The sequence below is a fragment of the Lissotriton helveticus genome, chromosome 1_1 (assembly GCF_964261635.1).
Source record: "Lissotriton helveticus chromosome 1_1, aLisHel1.1, whole genome shotgun sequence".
Taxonomy (NCBI): Eukaryota; Metazoa; Chordata; class Amphibia; order Caudata; family Salamandridae; genus Lissotriton; species Lissotriton helveticus.
The window spans coordinates 2145058326-2145078004 of NC_136057.1; the positions used below are offsets into that span (position 1 = coordinate 2145058326).

At 45.5% G+C, this 19679-nt stretch overlaps 1 protein-coding gene across 3 annotated transcripts in view; it reads left to right on the top strand.

The window, feature by feature from the left end:
• Positions 1-19679, top strand: part of CCDC18 (coiled-coil domain containing 18) — a 1360824-nt gene that overhangs the window by 901320 nt on the left and 439825 nt on the right. For all 3 annotated transcript variants that reach the window (XM_078646342.1, XM_078646344.1, XM_078646343.1), the window contains one exon: positions 3060-3273. In XM_078646342.1, coding sequence (XP_078502468.1) covers positions 3060-3273 — 214 coding nt within the window. The remainder of the gene's footprint in view (positions 1-3059; positions 3274-19679) is intronic.

A 19679-nucleotide genomic window follows, 5' to 3' on the forward strand; every position in this document is an offset into this window, starting at 1 on the left:
TTTTTGAATGCCAGGGCAGACCAGCTCAGCCGTCGATGCCTTGTGGATAATAAGTGGCAGTTATAATTGGAGATGGCACAATCTCTCTTCATTAAAGGGAGAGATCTTTGGCTCAATCTATTCACTGCCACCAAGAACGTGCACCGTCAGCAGTTCTGCATGTTGGAGCTTCAAGGACCCCTCTCACTAGTTACACATTCCCCTTAAAGTGAAACTCGGTACTCCTGTACACCTTTCCGCTCCTGACCTGAGTTTTAAAGAAGATCAGAAATCACTGGGCCCAAGTCATACAAGTGGCCAGCATTGGACACAGAGAGCATGGTACCTAGAACTCATGGGCTTGAACATTTATTATCCTATTAGGCTGCCGCACCGGAAGAACCTGCAGTTGCGACAACAGGATAACGTTCTGCACCTCGGCCTTCACAATCTCCACCTCCATGCATGGAGAATGAGCGGCAACACCTGAGCACCTACGATCATCCTCTGAAGGTGGTTTGTCAGCTTGGCAGCCAGGCATTCCCCGATGAAATCTGTATATGCCTGTTGGGACAAATATGTGGTTTGGTGCAACATGCGCCGGATTGACCCCCTCCCGGCCAAGTTATCTGACGTTCTGTTTGTTTTCTCAAACCTAGCAAGGCTTTGCTCTGGGCACAGTTAAGGAGTACCTTTAAACCTTTTTACCATTGCGATACAGTTGTCTTTATTTAAGTATGTGGTTGTGTTGTGTGTTTTTTTAAAGCTCTTTAATGCTCGTTTCCTCACTCTTCTTTCGAAATGCTTCAGTGTGAGCTTAACTTGATCCCTACATATTCACATCTGTCCTTTGCAGCTCTTCATCCTCAAGAAGGTGTCCCTCATCACCATCACTTTGCAGCGTGTGAGTGAGCTTCAGCCACCTTGTTGTCAGACAAACTGGTTCTGGAGGCGTCTGCATCCTTCTTGCTAAAAATTGTGACACCGATCCACATTGGTCTAACCATCATACTGCCAGCGTTCTATGCTCAGCCTTACCTCTCTAAGCAGGACTCTATCGCTTGGACTCTAAAAGATTGCTGAGCTTTTACATCGATTATACCAGAGAATATAGGATGGACAGTCCGATATCGGTGGGGTTTGCCGCAGTGAAAAAATAACAAGGCTGTGCAAAAACCGTCCGTCTCCTGCTGCATCAACATCTGCTACGCATTGGCCAAGAAGCCTTCAGAAGTTCTGGGATCCCATTTCTACCGTTTGGACAACAAAATCTTTTTGTCCCTAAACAGTGGTGGCCTGATAATACAGAAGTGCTCCCTAATACAATTAGTACTGCCCGCAATTTGGGAATTAAGTTTGATGACACTTTGTCTTTTAAACAACAGGCGTTGGCTGTGGCAGGCACCTGCTTTAACATCATAAAAGGACTGAGAAAATGTTTTGATCTACTCCCACTAGCAGCCAGACGAACGGTGGCGGTTGCATTGATAACATCGAGATTGGACTATTGTAACAGCCTGTATGCGGGATCGAATAAAGCGGTCCTACACAGGCTGCAGATGGTCCAGCATGCAGCCGCCCGCCTGGTGCTTAGATGGCCTAGGAAGTCCTCTGCCTCAGCAGCGCTTGATGCTGTCCACTGGTTACCATTTCACAAGCGCATCTTGTTTAAAGTACTAGTCATCACTTTTAGGGCCTTTCATTCACAATGCCCTAAATATCTTCAGAAAGGTTTTAGGCGTTACTGTCCATCGCGTAACCTTAGATCCTGAAACGCGAACCTGCTAACCATTCCCAAATTTAGGCTTGTCACTAAGGGAGGAAAATCCTTGGCAGTGATTGGGTCCAGGGCCTGGAACAGACTCCCCTCCCAACTACGTCAAATCCCCTCTGAAACACGGTTCAGAAAATCACTTAAGACCTGGATATATAGTCTTACGGACACAGCATGCAAAGCGTTCGTATAAGTGTCGGACCCCACTGATAAGAGCAGTTTTGACCAGCTTTTTCATTCTTTTTCTGGTTTTCAGCGCCAAGATGCTCCTTGGAGTGATAGGTGCGCTATAAAAATGTTCCCTTACATTACATTCCATCAGGCCCCAAGCTGTGGCACGTGGAGTTCCTATCCTGGACATCTCCCAAGCAGCTGATTAGGAGTTACTTCATATGTTCACAACGTACTACTGTCTAGACAGCCATTGTTCTCTGAGAGAGGTCATTTTGCCCACTCAGCCCTACAAGACCAATTCACAGACTGGTCGCGCTTCAAAAGATGAGGAACCTGTGGTTCGAAGTCTTTATCAGAAAAACAAGTTTCTTATCAGTAACGCTATTTCTGATGTATATGCAATCTAACCGCAGATTTCTCACCGACACTCCCACCTTCCCTGTTCTGTGAATTGGGCTCTACGCATTAGATAGATTCCAAATATAGGAATTTGCACGCTGATCAAAGCCAATTTACTGTTGGGAGTTCTGCATCTGGAGGTCTTGACAGCCTCGAAAGCAACAGATGTGAGCGTGGAGGTTGGAGCCATGTCGGCCTCGCACGTCATTTTCAGAGTTGAACTGCATCTAGCGTGGAGCTGCACGGCGTCACCTACGGTGTGCAGAGGTACTGCTCAAAAGATTCCGGATCCAATCTGACGCCTGGGAAATATTCAAAAGGTGAATAATCTGCAGGCATATAGTCTACCTGAAAGAGCATTACTGAAGGTAAGTCACTTGTTTAACAGGGAAAAATAGTTGTTACAAACATGCTTTATAGAAGTTGAGGTACTTTAAAATATTTCTCTAAAGTGTATGTTTCATTATATGACAATAAGTACAGTTTATTCGATTCTGAATTTTTATGATCGAAAGACGTGTCATGGAGTACATCATCACCTAGATTTGTTTTCACTGACACGTGAGACCGAATGAATGAACTGTTGTCTCTTTTCTTCTATTGAGTCATTTGCTTGATGATCAGGCATCTGTCATGATTTACCCGGCCTTGTCATAGTGTATTTCGATTGGTTTTTGGCACATCATCATTGATTGACATGTAAACAATCATTTCTTACCTTTGTTTCTAAAAGTGGCCAGTTTGGAGTGCGATCTGCACCGCTGTGAGACAGAGAAGCAGAAACTCATCCAGAAGCGGGAGGAGCTGGAATGCCAAGTCCAGGCCATCCAGGAAGAGTTGAATACAACCATCCGACGCCTGAAGGAGCTCCAGGATGTGCTGCAGCGTGCCCAGCTATGTCTGGAGGAAAAGAAGGTCGCCATCGGCGACCTCACCTCGGATCTTAGGTGAGTGAGATCATGCACTGCATGCGAAGATTGAAGAGCGCGGGGTATGAGGACCATTGGAAGATGTTCATGTATGTGCGGATCAGTGCGACTCCACCTCTGCAGGCGTCCTGTGGCACCCCTTATCACACTCTATACATATCCTTTCAAAGAAAGAAAGTCACTAGAAAAGTTACAAGATGTCAAAACTTAATGAATAAAAATAACTGTGTAAAGAGAGCCTATGTTTTAGTGCTTTTCTAATCTTGCAAGAATCGAAACAGTGCAATTCCATAGAGCTACTGAAAGAAAAATAGATTTTGAAATGAGATGTGAGAGGCATCTGTGCATTAAGATATTGTTTATCTGCAGAAGCTCGCCTGACTCTGCTTGCAAGTCGAATGGCTGCTCTTGTCCCGAGAGTAAGGGGAACCTGTGATGGTAGAAATCCGCAAGAAAACCTGCCATTGTGTCACATCTGCACACGGTGAAATGACTCGATGGGTGACTGAATGAATGAATCGATGCATGCACTCTTAGAGATCTGTGGGCATGCCCTATTGATGCTCAGATAAACCCAAGCATTCTTTGTCAATCCATTGCGTACCATTAAATTGGGTAGTGTTTAGGCTTGTCCACCGACTCCCCAAGTATCATCATACTACCCCCCTTCTTAAGTCCCTCCATTGGCTCCCCATCTTGCAGAGAATTCTCTTCAAGATGGGATGCCTGGTCTTTATGGCCCGTGCCCGCACTGCCCCTATTTTTATTAATTCTCTAATCACTCACTACCACCCCAGTCGTAACCTCCGCTCCTCCAGTCGGGCACTCTTGAATGTTCCCCGCTTCCGTAAGTCCAGAACTGGTGGCACCAGATTTTCTATTCTGGCCCCCCGTTTCTGGAACAGTCTTCCATTCACCATCAGGTCCATCTCTGTTTACTTACACTTTCGTAAGGCGCTTAAAACTCATCTGTATGCCCAATCTTTTACATCCCTGTAATCCCCTGGCTGCCTTCTCCATCTGATACTTTCTATGTCTCAGCGGCAGGAAGCCGCTTGGTCACAGTGCGCTTTAGAAATATTTTCAACTTCAACTTGTGTTTAGACTGTAATTTTAATATTTTCATATGATTTTATTATACTTGGCAGCTTATAAGGTAACATTATGTCTAGCATCGAATGCACTTTCCTTTTTTTTCATTGAACACAACATAGACACGGATAAATATCAGAAGGATGAATACAAAATAAATATGAATTAAAAAAAAATACCATAAAACCGGGGGCTTACTTATGATGATGCGAAGTGGAACCCCTCTAATTGAACCTTTCTTGTGCCTATTTCTTAAAGATAGTTATATTTGTCTATTTTGAGAATACGATGTCCTCAATATTGCTTGTGAGACCAAGTAATATATCAGAAATAAGGTGAAAGGTCATCAAAATGACTTAATCTAGTGTACTAATGTAATAGCTATAAACAAAGTTTATTTCTGCTTCACTCCGCCAGCAAAGGTGGCCATATCCTTTTAATAGTGTACTGGCACCCATTAACGTCTGTAGTATTTTTATAGGGCCAATGTCGTCAAAATGCATCAAGAGGCTCAAGTCTAAAGGGCATTGAGTATCTGTTTCAGACTTTATTTCGGTCATTGGTACCATAAAAGTAAAAATATAATTCTTACATAGAATATGGATATATTAGTCGGGCAAACATTGCATAGCAAACATTCTGGGTATAAAGTGCATTCGCCTGGTACATAAAAAGTTATAAATTGATAAAAACTTTTAAAAAAGCATATCATGGACATCAAACCTCTAGGTGCAAAATGAAGTTCAGCTCATTCATAAAAATTATATATTGTTAAAAACTTTAAAACGTATAATAAATATCAAACCATATAGAGCTAGAACCAAAGATATGATGCATAAGCCGAGCGGCCCTCTGCCTGGAATGCCCAAGGCAGGAACAACAACAATCTCCCAGAAGATAAAATGTTAAAAAAGGGGCCATTGTGTTGCCAACAGACAACTAACATGGGACCAACGCAGATCTTGCAGTGACAATCTGAAATGCATCATAGTTTCCTATCGCTAGGCTTCTAAATTATTTCTAAATATGGTTCAAGGGAAGCAATAGATTTATGATCTGTGAATTCCAAAGTTAACCGACCCTTGTTAGGATTGGCGACTGCTGTCTGGGCTTCCCAACCCCAGTATTGCATTTTAATATGGGTTTTAATAGGCAGTGAGGCTGGGTCCCTATTTTCCCAGTGACCCCCCAACCCTATACGGATAATCAATCAATCAATAATTCACTTGTAAAGCGTGCTACTCACCCGTGAGTGTCTCAAGGCTCTGAGGGAGGGGGGTTGGGAAGTAGCTACTGATCAAACAGCCAGGTCTTGAGGAGTCTCCTGAAGGTCAGCAGGTCCTGGGTCTGTCGTAGGTGGGTGGGGAGGGTGTTGCAAGTCTTGGCGGCGAGGTGGGAGAATGATCTGCCCCCAGCGGTCATTCTGCGAATGCGTGGGATGGTGGCGAGGGAGAGGTTGGCGGAGTGTAGAAGTCGAGTCGGTCATTGAGGTATGCTGGTGTTGTTGAGTCCCTTGTGGGTGAGGAGCTTGAAGGTGAGCCTCTTGTTGACGGGGAGCCAGTGCAGGTCCCTCAGGTGGGCAGTGATGTGGAGGTTGATGTTGAGGATGAGGCGTGCTGAGGCGTTCTGTATGCGTTGAAGTCTTTTCTGAAGTTTGGCCGTGGTTCCCGCGTAGAGGGTGTTGCTGTAGTCCAGCTTGCTGGTGACGAGGGTCTGAGTGACCGTTCTTCTGGTTCCGATGGGGATCCATCTGTAGATCTTGCAAAGCATGGGGAGGGTGTTGAAGCAGGAGGAAGAGACGGCATTGACTTGTTGGGTCATTGACAGAGAGGAGTCCAGGATGAACCCCAGGTTGCGTGAGTGGTCGGTGGGTGTTGGCGCAGTTCCAGGGAGGCCGGCCACCAGGAGTCGTCCCAGGCGGAGGGGGTGGAGCCAAGGATGAGGACCTCTGTCTTGTCCGAGTTCAGTTTCAGGTGGATGCTCTTCATCCACTCGTTCATGGCCTTCATCCTTTCATGGAAGTTGGTTTTGGAGGTGGTGGAGTCTTTGGTGAGGGAGAGCATCAGCTGGGTATGAAACTATATTGAGGTTGTGCGATCGAACGATGTTGGCGAGCGGTGTCATGTAGACGTTGAAGAGGGTCGGGCTGAGGGATGATCCTTGGGGTACGCCACAGGTGATATTGGTGGCTTCTGATAGATACATCTGCCGTGTGGATTCCTCACCTTGTGAATACCCCCTTGCGTCAGCAACATTCGGAAATTCTTTTTTTCGTAGCCTCGCGCCGACGTGGACTCCTGACGTCATAGAGACACGACCTCGCTCGCGACTCCGCTGACATCACCGACGCCTATAATAGGCCCACGCCGGCGTGATGACATCAGTTCCCTTTTTTCCGCGTCGTCGACGCTAACGGTTATCGGGAATCTCAGTAGCCAACTGATACTTTGTGTCAATTTGTTACCATTTTCTGTTTCTCTGTATCCTGTCTCTTCGAAGATGTCTTCAAAAAAGACCGGCTTCAAGCCCTGCAGAGAATGCGGCAAAATGATGTCCATTACCGACCCACACAGCGACTGCATCTGGTGCTTGAGCTCGGACCATGATGTGGAGGACTGCTCTTCGTGTAAGAAAATGAACCCGAAGGCCCTGAGGGAGAGAGAGGCGAAGCTCCTGGTGGCTAAAATGAAAGCTGGAAAAGGAAGATCGTCGAAGTCTCGTTCTCGAAGGGCGAGGTCGAAGTCGAGATCGAGGTCCAGGTCTAGATCTAGAGGAAGGTCGTCTTCGAAGTCGGCTTCGGACCATGTTTCGAAGAAGAGGAAACATAAGAAGAGGAGACATGAGTCCCGACGTCGTTCTGGTAAGGAGTCGGGGTCGAGGTCGAGGTCACCGAAGGTTCGTTCGAAGGTGGTGACCGTTGAAGTTTCGGATCCAGAACCTGAAGGTGAGGCTTCCCCTTCTGAGTCACGGGCGCCGTCTCCGGCTCCGTCTCCGACTCCGAATCCGGCTCCGAATCCATCTCCGGCGCCGTCCCCGGTCCGAGATGAGGAGGAGCCTCATGAGGATGAGGGTTCCGAGCCCTTAAGTGAGCCGAATCCGAACGTTCCTCGAGACAGGCCTGAAGGTTTTCATCCACCATTTCCTGCCCCAGGCCAGGACCCTTCTGCGTTTCTCAACGCGATGTATGGAGTCTTTTCGAGGTCATGGTACCCCTCTGGTGCACCTTCGGGTCCCATGGGTCCTTTGGCGTTTAACTTAGGAGTCCCTCACTCCTACCCTCCGGCTCCGTTTATGCCTTACATGCCGGCTCCGACGCCGCCGTGGCATTTTCCGGCTCCACCGAAGCCGTCGACGCCGGTTCCGGCGTCACCAGCTCCGGGTCGACCTAGAACACATCCCTCTGAACCTGCGGATTCGATCCCGACGTCGATTCCGAATCCATCGGAGCCGATGGTGGATCCGAGGGCAAAACGGGTCAAGATGAGATCCAGAAGAGAGGCTCAGCGCCTTCTGGAGGAAAGGAGGTTTTTGGACTCACAATCTGATCTCGAGGAGGGTGAGTTGGATGAAGATACTTTTGAAGATTTGGCAGAAGCAGGAAGCCTGGATTTCTCTCCAGAGTGGGAGTTACCATCAGGTTCTAGTACTCCTTCTAAGGACATTCAACCCTATCATTTGATTATGAGAAAGGCTGCCAGTCTGCTTAAGTTGACTTTGCCTACAGCAGAATTCAAATCTAATATTCTGACTGAAGTACTCCATTCTCCGAGTTCAGTGGTGGAACCTCTTCTTCCTTTCAATGAAGCTCTAACAGAGCCCATTCTGGAGGTGTGGAAAAAACCTTTGTCTGCTCCAGCTGTCTCTAAAAGTGTAGCCAGAAGATACAGGGTTGCCCCTGATGATCCTGCCTTTTTAACCTCTCACCCTTCACCGGAGAGTTTGATCATTCAGGCTGCATGCTCCAAAAAGAACATTAGTGCTTTCCCTCAGGTTCCTTTTGAGAAGGAAGCAAAGAAGCAGGATCAGGTGGCAAAGAAGTCCTTCTCCTCTGCCAGTATGGCATTGAAGTCATCAAATGCCACTTGCTTGATGGGGAGATATTTACACGCTCTGATGGACTCTTTACATGTTCTGGTTCCAAAAGTTCCTGAGGACAGCAGGAAGGATTTTGAGGAAGTCATCTCTGACGCTCAGGCAGCGGCTCGCCAGGTCATTCAGAGCGGTTTGGATACTGTAGACTCTGTGGCGCGCATTATGGGCACTGCTGTCGCTACTAGGAGGTCTGCCTGGTTGAAATCCTCTGACTTTTCGGCTGATGTTCAGGCGACATTATTAGATCTTCCTTTCGATGGTTCAGGCCTTTTTGGGAAGAAGGCTGATGCGGCCCTTGAGAGGTTTAAGGATTGCAAGGCGACTGCTAAATCCCTGGGTCTCCAAATGAGAGGTTCTTCAACTGGCAGAAGATTCAGAGGTTTTGGCCGTCCTGCCTTTCGGAATTCCCGGCAAGGCCAACAGCAGCAGCAGCAACAACAGCAGCAGCAAAACTCCTTATACAGGTCCTACAGGGGAAAGCAAAGAGTGCGTCCTCGTGGACGTCAGGTCTCTTCCTCCTCCACTTCCTCCAACCCTCCTGCCCCTGAGAAGCAGCCCTAGATCCGACATTCAGGATCATGTGGGTCCGGTTGGGGGCCGGCTTACCCATTTTCTACAGGATTGGGAATCGGTTACGTCAGATCTTTGGGTTCTCAATCTTGTAGAAAATGGGTATGCCCTTCCCTTTTGGGAATTCCCTCCCAATTTCCCTCCTTGCCAAGGGTATTGCTCCGAGGAGCATCTGTCTCTTCTGCAAGAGGAAGTTTTAACTCTGATAAGAAAGGGTGCGATAGAGGTGGTCCCAGAGCAGGAAAGGGGTCAGGGATGCTACTCCCGGTATTTCCTGATTCCGAAGAAGGATGGCAGGCTTCGTCCAATCCTGGATCTCAGGATCTTGAATCTCTATCTGAAACAGGAGAAATTCAAGATGCTCACCCTTGCTCAGGTTCTTCAAGCGCTGCAAGAAGAAGACTGGATGGTGTCACTCGACTTGCAGGATGCTTACTTTCACATCCCAATCCTGAAGTCGCACAGGAGGTATCTCCGTTTTACGGTGGGATCGCAGCACTACCAGTTTGCGGTCCTTCCGTTTGGACTTACTACTGCGCCTCGAGTCTTCACCAAGGTGATGGCAGTGGTGGCGGCACATCTCAGAAGGTCAGGGATTCCGGTATTCCATTATTTAGACGACTGGCTGATCAAAGCGGAGTCGTCAGAGAGAGTGCTCCATCATTTGCGGGAGACAACCCAGTTGTTGTACAGGTTGGGTTTTTCAATAAATGTACCCAAGTCTCACCTGGTGCCCTCCCAGCGCAACCTGTTCATAGGTGCGGTACTGGACACAACCGTATGTCGTGCATTCCCTCCCCCTCAAAGGATTCGCGACATACGGGAGATGATTCCTTTGTTTTACAATGGAGCGGTCGTTCCAGTCCTGAAGGTCCTTCGCCTGCTCGGTCTGATGGCTTCATGCATTCTGTTGGTCAACCATGCACGCTGGCACATGAGGGCGCTCCAGTGGTGTCTCCGCAGGCAGTGGTATCAGCACAGCGGAGACCTCAGGGAGTCAGTGAGGATCTCCAGAGAAGCTGCAGCGGATCTGTCTTGGTGGGGCGTGGAAGGCAATCTGTCCCAAGGAAAGCCTTTTCAACTTCCCCCGTCGGTGGCCACGGTGATAACGGATGCATCCACTCTCGGGTGGGGTGCTCATCTGGGGGATCTGGAGGTCAAAGGCCTTTGGTCTCCAGAGGAAAGGTTGCTTCACATCAACCTTCTAGAATTGCGGGCGATACGTTTGGCGCTCAAGGCCTTCCTCCCTTCCCTTCGCAGTCAGTCTGTTCAAGTCCTGACGGACAACACGACTGCGATGTGGTACATCAACAAGCAGGGAGGAGTAGGGTCACAGTGTCTCTGCAGAGAGGCTCTGCGTCTCTGGTCCTGGGTTCAGGACCATCAGATTTGTCTGATGGCAAATCATCTGGCCGGTGTTCTGAACGTTCGTGCAGACAGTCTCAGTCGGCAGTTCTCTGCCGACCACGAGTGGAGGCTGCACCCGGAGGTGGTTCACGACATCTTTCAGATGTGGGGGACTCCTCGGGTGGACCTGTTTGCCACTCGCGAGAATGCGCACTGCCTGTCGTTCTGCAGTCTCCAGTATCCGATGCAAGGAGCCTTGGGGGACGCGTTTCAGTTGAGTTGGAAAGATCAACTCCTTTACGCGTTTCCCCCCATACCCTTGATTCCTCGGGTTCTGAGGAAGATTCGCCAGGACCGGGCCCAAGTCATATTGGTCGCTCCGGATTGGCCAAGAAGGGTGTGGTATACAGATCTACTCCACCTCTCCTCTCACCCGCCGCTCCGTCTCCCTCTCAGGGCAGACCTCCTCTCTCTGATGGAGGGGCAGGTTTTACACCCCCACCTCCAGACATTGCACCTTCATGCCTGGAGATTGAGCGGGGCAACCTGAATTCCTTTTCCCTCCCGCCTGACGTTGTGGATGTCATCTTGTCGGCCAGGCGTGACTCCACTAAGTCCATCTATTCTTATAGATGGGCGAAATTTGTCACGTGGTGTGGGGAAAGGTCTGTTGATCCTTTGAGGGCCCATTTGTCTAATGTTCTACAATTTGCTCTTTCTTTGGCGCGGCAGGGTCTGGCGGTTGCCACGGTAAAGGGTTACCTGTCGGCGCTGTCGGCTTTTCTCTGCTTGCCTGACCAGCCCTCTCTTTTTAAGTCTCCTGTGGTCTTAAGGTTTTTGAAGGGTCTTACTAATATGTTCCCTCCTTCACCTTTCATTGTGCCTCAGTGGGATTTAAATCTTGTATTGACCTTTTTGATGGGGGCTCCCTTTGAGCCTCTCCACAAATGTCCCATGAGGCTTCTTACCCTTAAGACAGTCTTCTTGGTTGCAATAACCTCGGCAAGGAGGGTTAGTGAGCTTCAAGCTCTTAGCTCCAAGCCCCCATTCCTGACCATTCATGTTGATAGAATGGTTCTTAGGACCAGGGCTGCTTTTCTGCCTAAGGTGGTAACTCCCTTCCATCTAGGACAGTCCATTACCCTACCTACCTTCTATCCTCCCCCTCACCCTTCCAAGGAGGAGGAGAGACTGCACCGTCTGGACCCTAAGAGGGCGGTGTCCTTTTACTTGGACAGATCCAAGGACTTTCGCTTGGAGGACCAGCTCTTCGTTGGATTTGCTGGCTGCAAGAAAGGAAGGGCGGTCCATAAAAGGACTTTATCGAGATGGATCGTCCTCTGCATAAAGATCTGCTACTCTTTGGCCGGTAAGGAACCACCAGAGGGTATAAGGGCTCATTCAACTAGAGCTAAGTCTTCAACCTCAGCATTGGCTAGAGGTGTGCCTGTGGAGGATATTTGTAGGGCGGCGACTTGGTCTTCCCTCCACACTTTCGCGAAGCATTACTGCTTGGATTCCGAAGTGAGGAGGGACGGCCATTTTGCGCGCTCTGTCCTTCAGGATTTCCTGGTTTAGAAGAGTGAACACCCTCCTCCGGGAGTGGGGACTGCTGTGGGACTCTATTCACAAGGTGAGGAATCCACACGGCAGATGTATCTATCAGAAGAACAAGTTACTTACCTTCGGTAACGCTTTTTCTGGTAGATACTATATCTGCCTGTGGATTCCTCACCGACCCACCCGCCTCCCCGTTGTCCACTCTTCTATGCCAGAGTCACTGTAGTGTAATATATATATATATTTTATTGTCAAGGAAATGTTTCAGTTGCTTTCCTGCTTTTGCTTAACACTGTGTGTTTTGCCTTGAGTACTGTGTACTGTGTATACTTGTATATTTCTACTGTCATTGGTCCGTCCGTGTGCCTCGATGGCACGGAAAAAAGGGGCGGAACTGATGTCATCACGCCGGCGTGGGCCTATTATAGGCGTCGGTGACGTCAGCGGAGTCGCGAGCGAGGTCGTGTCTCTATGACGTCAGGAGTCCACGTCGGCGCGAGGCTACGAAAAAAAGAATTTCCGAATGTTGCTGACGCAAGGGGGTATTCACAAGGTGAGGAATCCACAGGCAGATATAGTATCTACCAGAAAAAGCGTTACCGAAGGTAAGTAACTTGTTCTTCGGACCGAAATGGAGGAAGGTGGACTCTCTGGGTTCTGTCGGTGAGGAAGGAGGTAATCCAGTCCAGGGCTTTGTCACGGATCTTGCGGAGTTGGGATGCGATGATGGAGCTCGCTTTGTTTGAAGATGTGGTGGGGGCAGGGGTCTGATGGTGAGCCGGAGTGGATAGTGTTCATGATCTTGATGGTGTCTTCGTTGTTTGTGGTTCTAGGAGGTCAGGCGTCTGGTGTGACTGGGGGGGGCGAGGGCACTGGTTCTTTACATTCTTGAGCCACCCAATCGTATTCTTCTTATCTAGAGAAATGACTTCATCAAGGGCCTTGGCATAAAAGGACTAGCTCGGGGGTGGACCTAATCCTCTTCCAGAATAACATTGGGCGCTGCTTGGCCTTATCAGCGATTGATTTCCTGCTAGGTATGGAGGGGAGTGCTATGTGGTAACTGGACCAAACTCCTCAGAAATGTATTCTTGGCTCTCGTTAGATCGAGCAACCTTTCGAAACCCCACAACTCTGCCCCATATAGGGCTGAGCTCACTGCTTTGGACTCTTATATCTGCAGTGGTGCTGACACTGGTTTGCTATAGATGGTGCTAAGTTCCTTGCTTGGGGCTCAGCTATTTGAGTGAGCTTCAGGGTATTGAATATCAGAAAACCTGTTCCACTAGTGAGTAGGTAACCATTTGTCTGATTGGGTATACATTTATGTTGTGACTACATTGAATAACCCTTGTAAGCACGCGTTTGTGTTTTTTTAAACATTTTCTGTGCATGACTTTGCCGTAATTTTAGTTTGGTGTTCACATACTTAATTTCACACTCATTACAGTGTGAAAGCAGCAGGAAAATGTGACTTGGTTTCCTGCTACTCCCAAGCACATCCACCCTTTTGAATCTTCGTTTGTGTCATTGAGAGTAGAAGGCAGAGAAAGAAAATGTAAAGTTACTCCAGTAGCAAAGAGCTCTTCATGAGCAGGATGTAGCCTGCGTGAGCCCAAAAAAATTTGGGATGCTTCAGAATAGAGTAATATACGTTTGATTGAATAGACTACTGGTTGCGTTTGATGATTAGTTTTGGGAATACATTCATGCAGTGCTTCAGACTTTTTGCCACTTAAAAACACAGAAAGGCGGCACCAACCTTGGCTACTCCACATTTGTACCCAGTGGTGTAGGCATTGCCATGCTTGCTTTCAAAGTGTTCCTATTCAAGGAGAATGCAAGAAAAATAAATATATTTCTTCTATACATGCAGCTGTCAGATGCTTCACTGACTTAGGCTTTGAAGAACTGCTGCAGCTCAGCCCCACACATCTATACTAGTGGAAGGCTGATGTTCTAAACCACTCCCATGTCTGTAAGCAGTGTAGGAGATTCTGGATGTGATCTCTGTCGCTTGGCTTCTTGTGGGGGTCAGCTGACAGTGAGGAGAGCACTAACCTACTGCAAGTTCCATCCTCATCTTCCCTGTCTATTTCGTTGCAAGCTGTCATGCTCAAGTTGGTGCTTGTTCTTAAGATGGGGAGAGGTGCCTCTTAATGCTTGCCAGTGAATCTGATATTTTGACTCAGGATATTGCTACAGAGAGAAATTACTACTAATGTTAATGCTGACCTTTTGAATATTAGTAATGAGATTACTGCTGACCTCTGACGTGTTGTTAAAGGTGTGGTATTAACATATTCATTAATGCAGTGAGTACTGCTATGAATATAGATGGGCACGCTGCTGTACTTTATTTTTTGTTGGTCGCTCAGCGGTTGTATCAACAAACATTGTAAAATCTTTTGGTCTTCTTATCTTCAACGCATTCATATATACATCCTTCACATTGGCTCTTTCATAGTCACATGCTTGAATCATTACCGTTGGCAGGCTTAAAATCCCCAGTAACTTTAAAAGGCAACGCAGTGTGTTAAATTGGCCATAGGCCCAACAGCCATGTTGGTTCAGTAGCATATCCACTTTATTTGAAACACGCCAACTTCAGCCAGTGAGTTGGAAGCGCTGAGCCAATTACCTCGACGTAGAGGCCATCAGAACTCAGATTTCTACTGCATATTGTGTGTGAGGGAGTTTCCAAAAAGAGCTCTGCTCTAACCTGAGTTTTACTTTTTTCAGGGGTATATCTTCACCTCTAGTTCATCTTTCCTGGACATCAGCCAGCTCTAACCTTAGCGTTTAGCAAACAGGGTTGTTTTAGGGGTTTATGGTGGAATTCTCTCCACATCACTGGCTATGGGCGTGTATTTCTTATCACAAACCTGCACTGCACATGAGAAGGAGAAAATGTCTCTGTTAAATCCTTTTTAGTCTGCAGACAGAAGATTTATGTTCATGATCATTATATTAACTGTCTATGGCCTTACTACAGAGTTGCCAAATGCGACATCTGCAAGACCTTCCCATTTAAGGACAGAGAAAAGATGTTGGCTGTCTACCAGACAGAGGATTCTCACTTCTAAATGGGATGTCCACTCACATGGGGAATAATTTGTGAAATGTCCCCAAACACTTTCACAAATGCGACGCAAAAGAATAAACATGTTTAACATGCTCAGCTTCTCATGTCATCAGAAATACCTGCAATCCCATCATCAAAGCAAAAGACAATGCCTTCCTTATAAAATGCAGTAAAAAAGGACAAATGATAGCCTGCGCAAAAAGTTGTGTGAAAATGTAGCCAATTGACATCCTGTTAGAAGTCCAGAAATAATTGTCCTAGACCATGGGTACCACCATCGACAAAGAAGATCCCATTGTCAATGACCATCCCATCGACCATCGCCTCACCAGCTAAGTTCACAGCCACTGCTCTGTCATTTATAACTAAGATTACACCGTTGATGACAAGACCCCGGTCATCTGGAACATCAGTGACCAACTCATCCCCGTTGACAACTATCCAATCAACAGCAGTGCTAGTACCACCCTCTTCAACTTTAATTACTACATCTACAACTACGTTGATGATGACAACCACCTCATCAATGAGCATCCCACTAACTGTCCTATCGACTGCCCCATTGACAGAAACTCCTTTTCTAGCATTGACTTTTTCGCATTCGCCATTGGAGGTTTCCTCTCAGCCTCCAGCACATAGTCTTGACTTTGAGCTAGAAGCTATTGTCAGTGATCGTGAGTTAGTGTGAGACACAACATAAAGTCCTAGGCAGCTGGATTTAATCTGTGCCCCTGAATATGAAGAGGATGGCTATGTAGTGGAGCAATATAAGCAGGAATATGATTGTGAACCACCAACCTTTGCATCTGAGGGACACCCAAGGGCTTAAACTAAACAGTACATCCTAAAATGCCACCAGAAAGAACCACCAATGCTACACGTACGGTTGCAGCAAATAATGGATACATTTCAAAGACTGCTCCTCAGCAATCTCCTCTTCCTGTGGGTCCAATGGGTCCATTGCCTGCTTCACAGTCACCCCCTCCTCCTCTTGCCCAGTCACCCCTCCATCCCCTAGGCAGCAGGAGTCCCTCAGATCCATTGGGCCCTCTATCACCAACCCTGTACCTTCTCCCACCAAACACTAGGGATATGGGAGAATATGTTATGTTATGTTATGTTATAAAGCTTGTAGAGAGCGCAGCTGCCACAGCAAAGGAGCGTCCCCCTGATATTGTGCTTGGAAGAAAAAGGTGAGTTTCTAGAGGAATGTAGAAGAGGGCATTGCGAATCAGCAGAACAAACAATGGGAGGACTGCATACTCCTAAATTGGGGTGGAAGTTGCCTATACAACCAGATCCACTCCCAGATTACATACCTGTTTCAATTCCTTATTCAATGGGGTTGGCTAAAAATGAGTTTTTTCCATGCAATCGATGGGCAGCAGTGCTTCATGTATGATTTCATAGAGCAGTCTCACAAAGCAAACATCACTATTCCAATCTTAGACTGTGGCCTGAAATTAATGCAGATGCAGTTACATTGCAGGTAGTAGTACTCTGACCAGAAAAGAAGTATATTGGACATCATTCCGCGCTGACATGTCTTAAAGGATCGCTCAAATTATGGCAGAAACTCAAAATAGATTAAAAAAATCGTGTTCCTCCTTTAGTAGCAGGCAAGTATCCTCACGCTCAAAACGGCTATTAAATGTATGCAACAAAACGTAATGAAAAGCAAATTCTGTGTGATTTTACAACTGTAAAAATGTGACCCACACAGTAATTCCCATTCTGTGCATTATCGTAAAACTTATTAGCATGCGGTTCGAAGCATTGAGAATTTGGGTTAAAGTCTAATGGCTTGAGTTCTAATGCACTTAGGGGATCTAATTTCTAAGGAGTTAAACAGGATATAATGTTTTAAAGATGGAAATAAAAGCAGAAAGAAAACAACTTTATCATATCAAGTGACCTCATAGTAGTTGGTGTTTGTAAATAAACAGTTTAGAGAGGAAGATATTGATGCACAGGTATTAGTACAATCAATAGAGACAGATTTGAGGCATCTGAAAGATGGACTACCGCATAATGCTTGGCCTAAACCTCAGATTCCTTGAGGAGAGTCTGACAAGCTATTCATATACCTTAAGGATTAACAAGCCTAGAATGAGAAACCATTTTTTACAGCACAATTACTTCTGGAGATTTAGGCCACAGTGTGAGACCAGAAGAAGGTAGGTTTACAAGTTCTATGGAGATACTTTTCATGATAATGTGAGTGAGTGGAACACTTCTTAGCCATGATAGATACCAAAAACTATAAACACGTTTAGAAAGGGCCAGGACAGGAAAAGAGGCTCAAAAGTCATGTCGATATCACTTTTTGGGTGGTGGCCATCTCCATCAACAATCCTGGCAGACATTCCCAGTGAGCGATTAACATCAAATGGGCTCAGCGGTCAAAGATTTATATTAATATTGGCTATTCAGTCTACAGGTTTTACTCAAAGGCTGTCAAAACACTCTCGTTTCTATCTTTGTACTTGGAAATACAGATTAAGCTATTTATTTTGTATTGGAATATGTGCCGTAGATTTGATTTTCATTTTTACCAAACTTGTTTTTTCACACATATTGTTAATATATTTTCATGCATAAAAGCAGTGTACTTAATTGAGTACTCTTATAAAACCCTTACCAATTCATGTGTCCTCATTCATAGCATTGTCTCAGACTCACACATTGTTCCTGGTCTAACATCTTTAAAGTTATACCAGCAATGTAATTCTCCTACTATCATATTGTTTACAGTGCTGTATTTATCCTACAGAAAGGCAGTTGCTCCATCTGTAGGAAATATTGAAAGATGAAAGTCTTCTTAGGGATTTGACTTCATAGAAATGTATGCAAATCTGTAGGTAAGTTAAAGTCAAGCTCACTGGCATATCTTCCCTTGGGGGACACAATTATCACCTGCACAATTGCCCTTACTGAATTGTTTTTAGGGTGAAACATAATGTATGTATGAAAGGATGTGAAGTGAACAGCTTAAGGAGTCTACCAGCTGATCTTAGAAATAGGGAACAAGATGTTGGCAAAAACGGAATGCCAAAAACAAATATTTAGGATCATAGCTTTCTAATTTTTTGATGTAAACCAAACTAAAAGATAATTCAGCATTGGTTTATAGGGAAAATATAACTTTCAAGCACAACAGCAGCAATCAGCAGACACGCTACATGAACAGCTGAAAACCCACTACTATGTTCAAATTATTGGGCATAGAATGACATAAGACTTTGCACATTGTTGGCTTTTGTATTTTGGATCAGTGAAAGAATTCTCAAAAGAGGTTTTTTAAATATGTTTTGAAGGGTTTTCTTTTATTAGCTAATATTCCTCGGTTGGCAAAAGATGTCATTTTCAGTATGTTTTTTTTATCACAACCATAAAAAGTATGAATAAAAATGTGAAAACACACACTTTACTTCCTATTAGGATTGTTGAGTGCCAGTGCTAAAACCATCACATACATGTGTACGTTTCAGGTATTAAACATAATTTAACAGATGAAGACTGCAGAATAAATATGTATAAATGTGGTACACATTTTGTAACAGTGCCTCATTAAGTATTTTAAATGCTTCAGGAGGAACTACAGACTACAAATGTAGCAAAAGATCATCTTTTTGATATCCTGGGTTTCGTAAAAAGATGTTTGTCTTTTGACTGATAATGCCAAAACACATATGGATTTCAGAATAGCTTCTTAATTGAGACCTACAGTATTTTAAATATTATATTTAAAGCTACAACTACATTCGATACCTCTTGATCTGTAGAATTAAGGCTAGCAGACCATGTGTGTGTTAATGGGATCTGGGCAAATGTAATCCACAAGAATAAAGAGAAAATGGTATGTAATATGCCATGATGCGGAATGCATGGAACCTATTCCTACCCCTATTTGAAAATAATTTCTCATTGATACAAATTTCCTTCTTTTTTATTTGTTGATATTTAAATCAACATATAAAAAGTATAACTTTAGTGGGGAATTCATTACTATGAGGCCCAATGGTAACCATATTTGAAAAGGTCACAATTTCCCTGTACTTCATAATCTATATATATAAAAACGAAAGTATGTCTGTCTGTCTGTTTGTCTTTTATGCATTACTACACCATTCATCCGATCGCCATGAAACTTTAGGAAGTTGTTGAGTACACTCCCGCGAAGGTTTATGGCATAAAATTGTTTTAAAAATCATCCCCCCAGGGCCCTCATAATCTTCCGAATACTGATGTATGCACCAGACAGAAAAACAACAAATCGTGTATCCACAAGCAATCGAATAAATAAATAGAATTAAAACAACATTCATCTGATCGCCATGAAACTTTAGGAAGTTGTTGAGTACACTCCCACGAAGGTTTCTGGCATAATTTCTTAAAAAAATATCGGCCCCCCCAGGGCCCTCATAATCTTTCGAATACTGATGTACGCACCAAACGGAAAAACAACAAATCGTGTATCCACAAGCACTCGAATAAATAAATAGAATTAAAACACCATTCATCGATCGCCATGAAACTTTGGGAAGTTGTTGAGTACATTCCCGCGAAGGTTTCTGGCATAATTGTTTTTTAAATATCGGCCCCCCAGGGCCCTCATAATCTTTCCAATACTGATGTATGCACAAGACGGAAAAACAAAAAATCGTGTATCCACAAG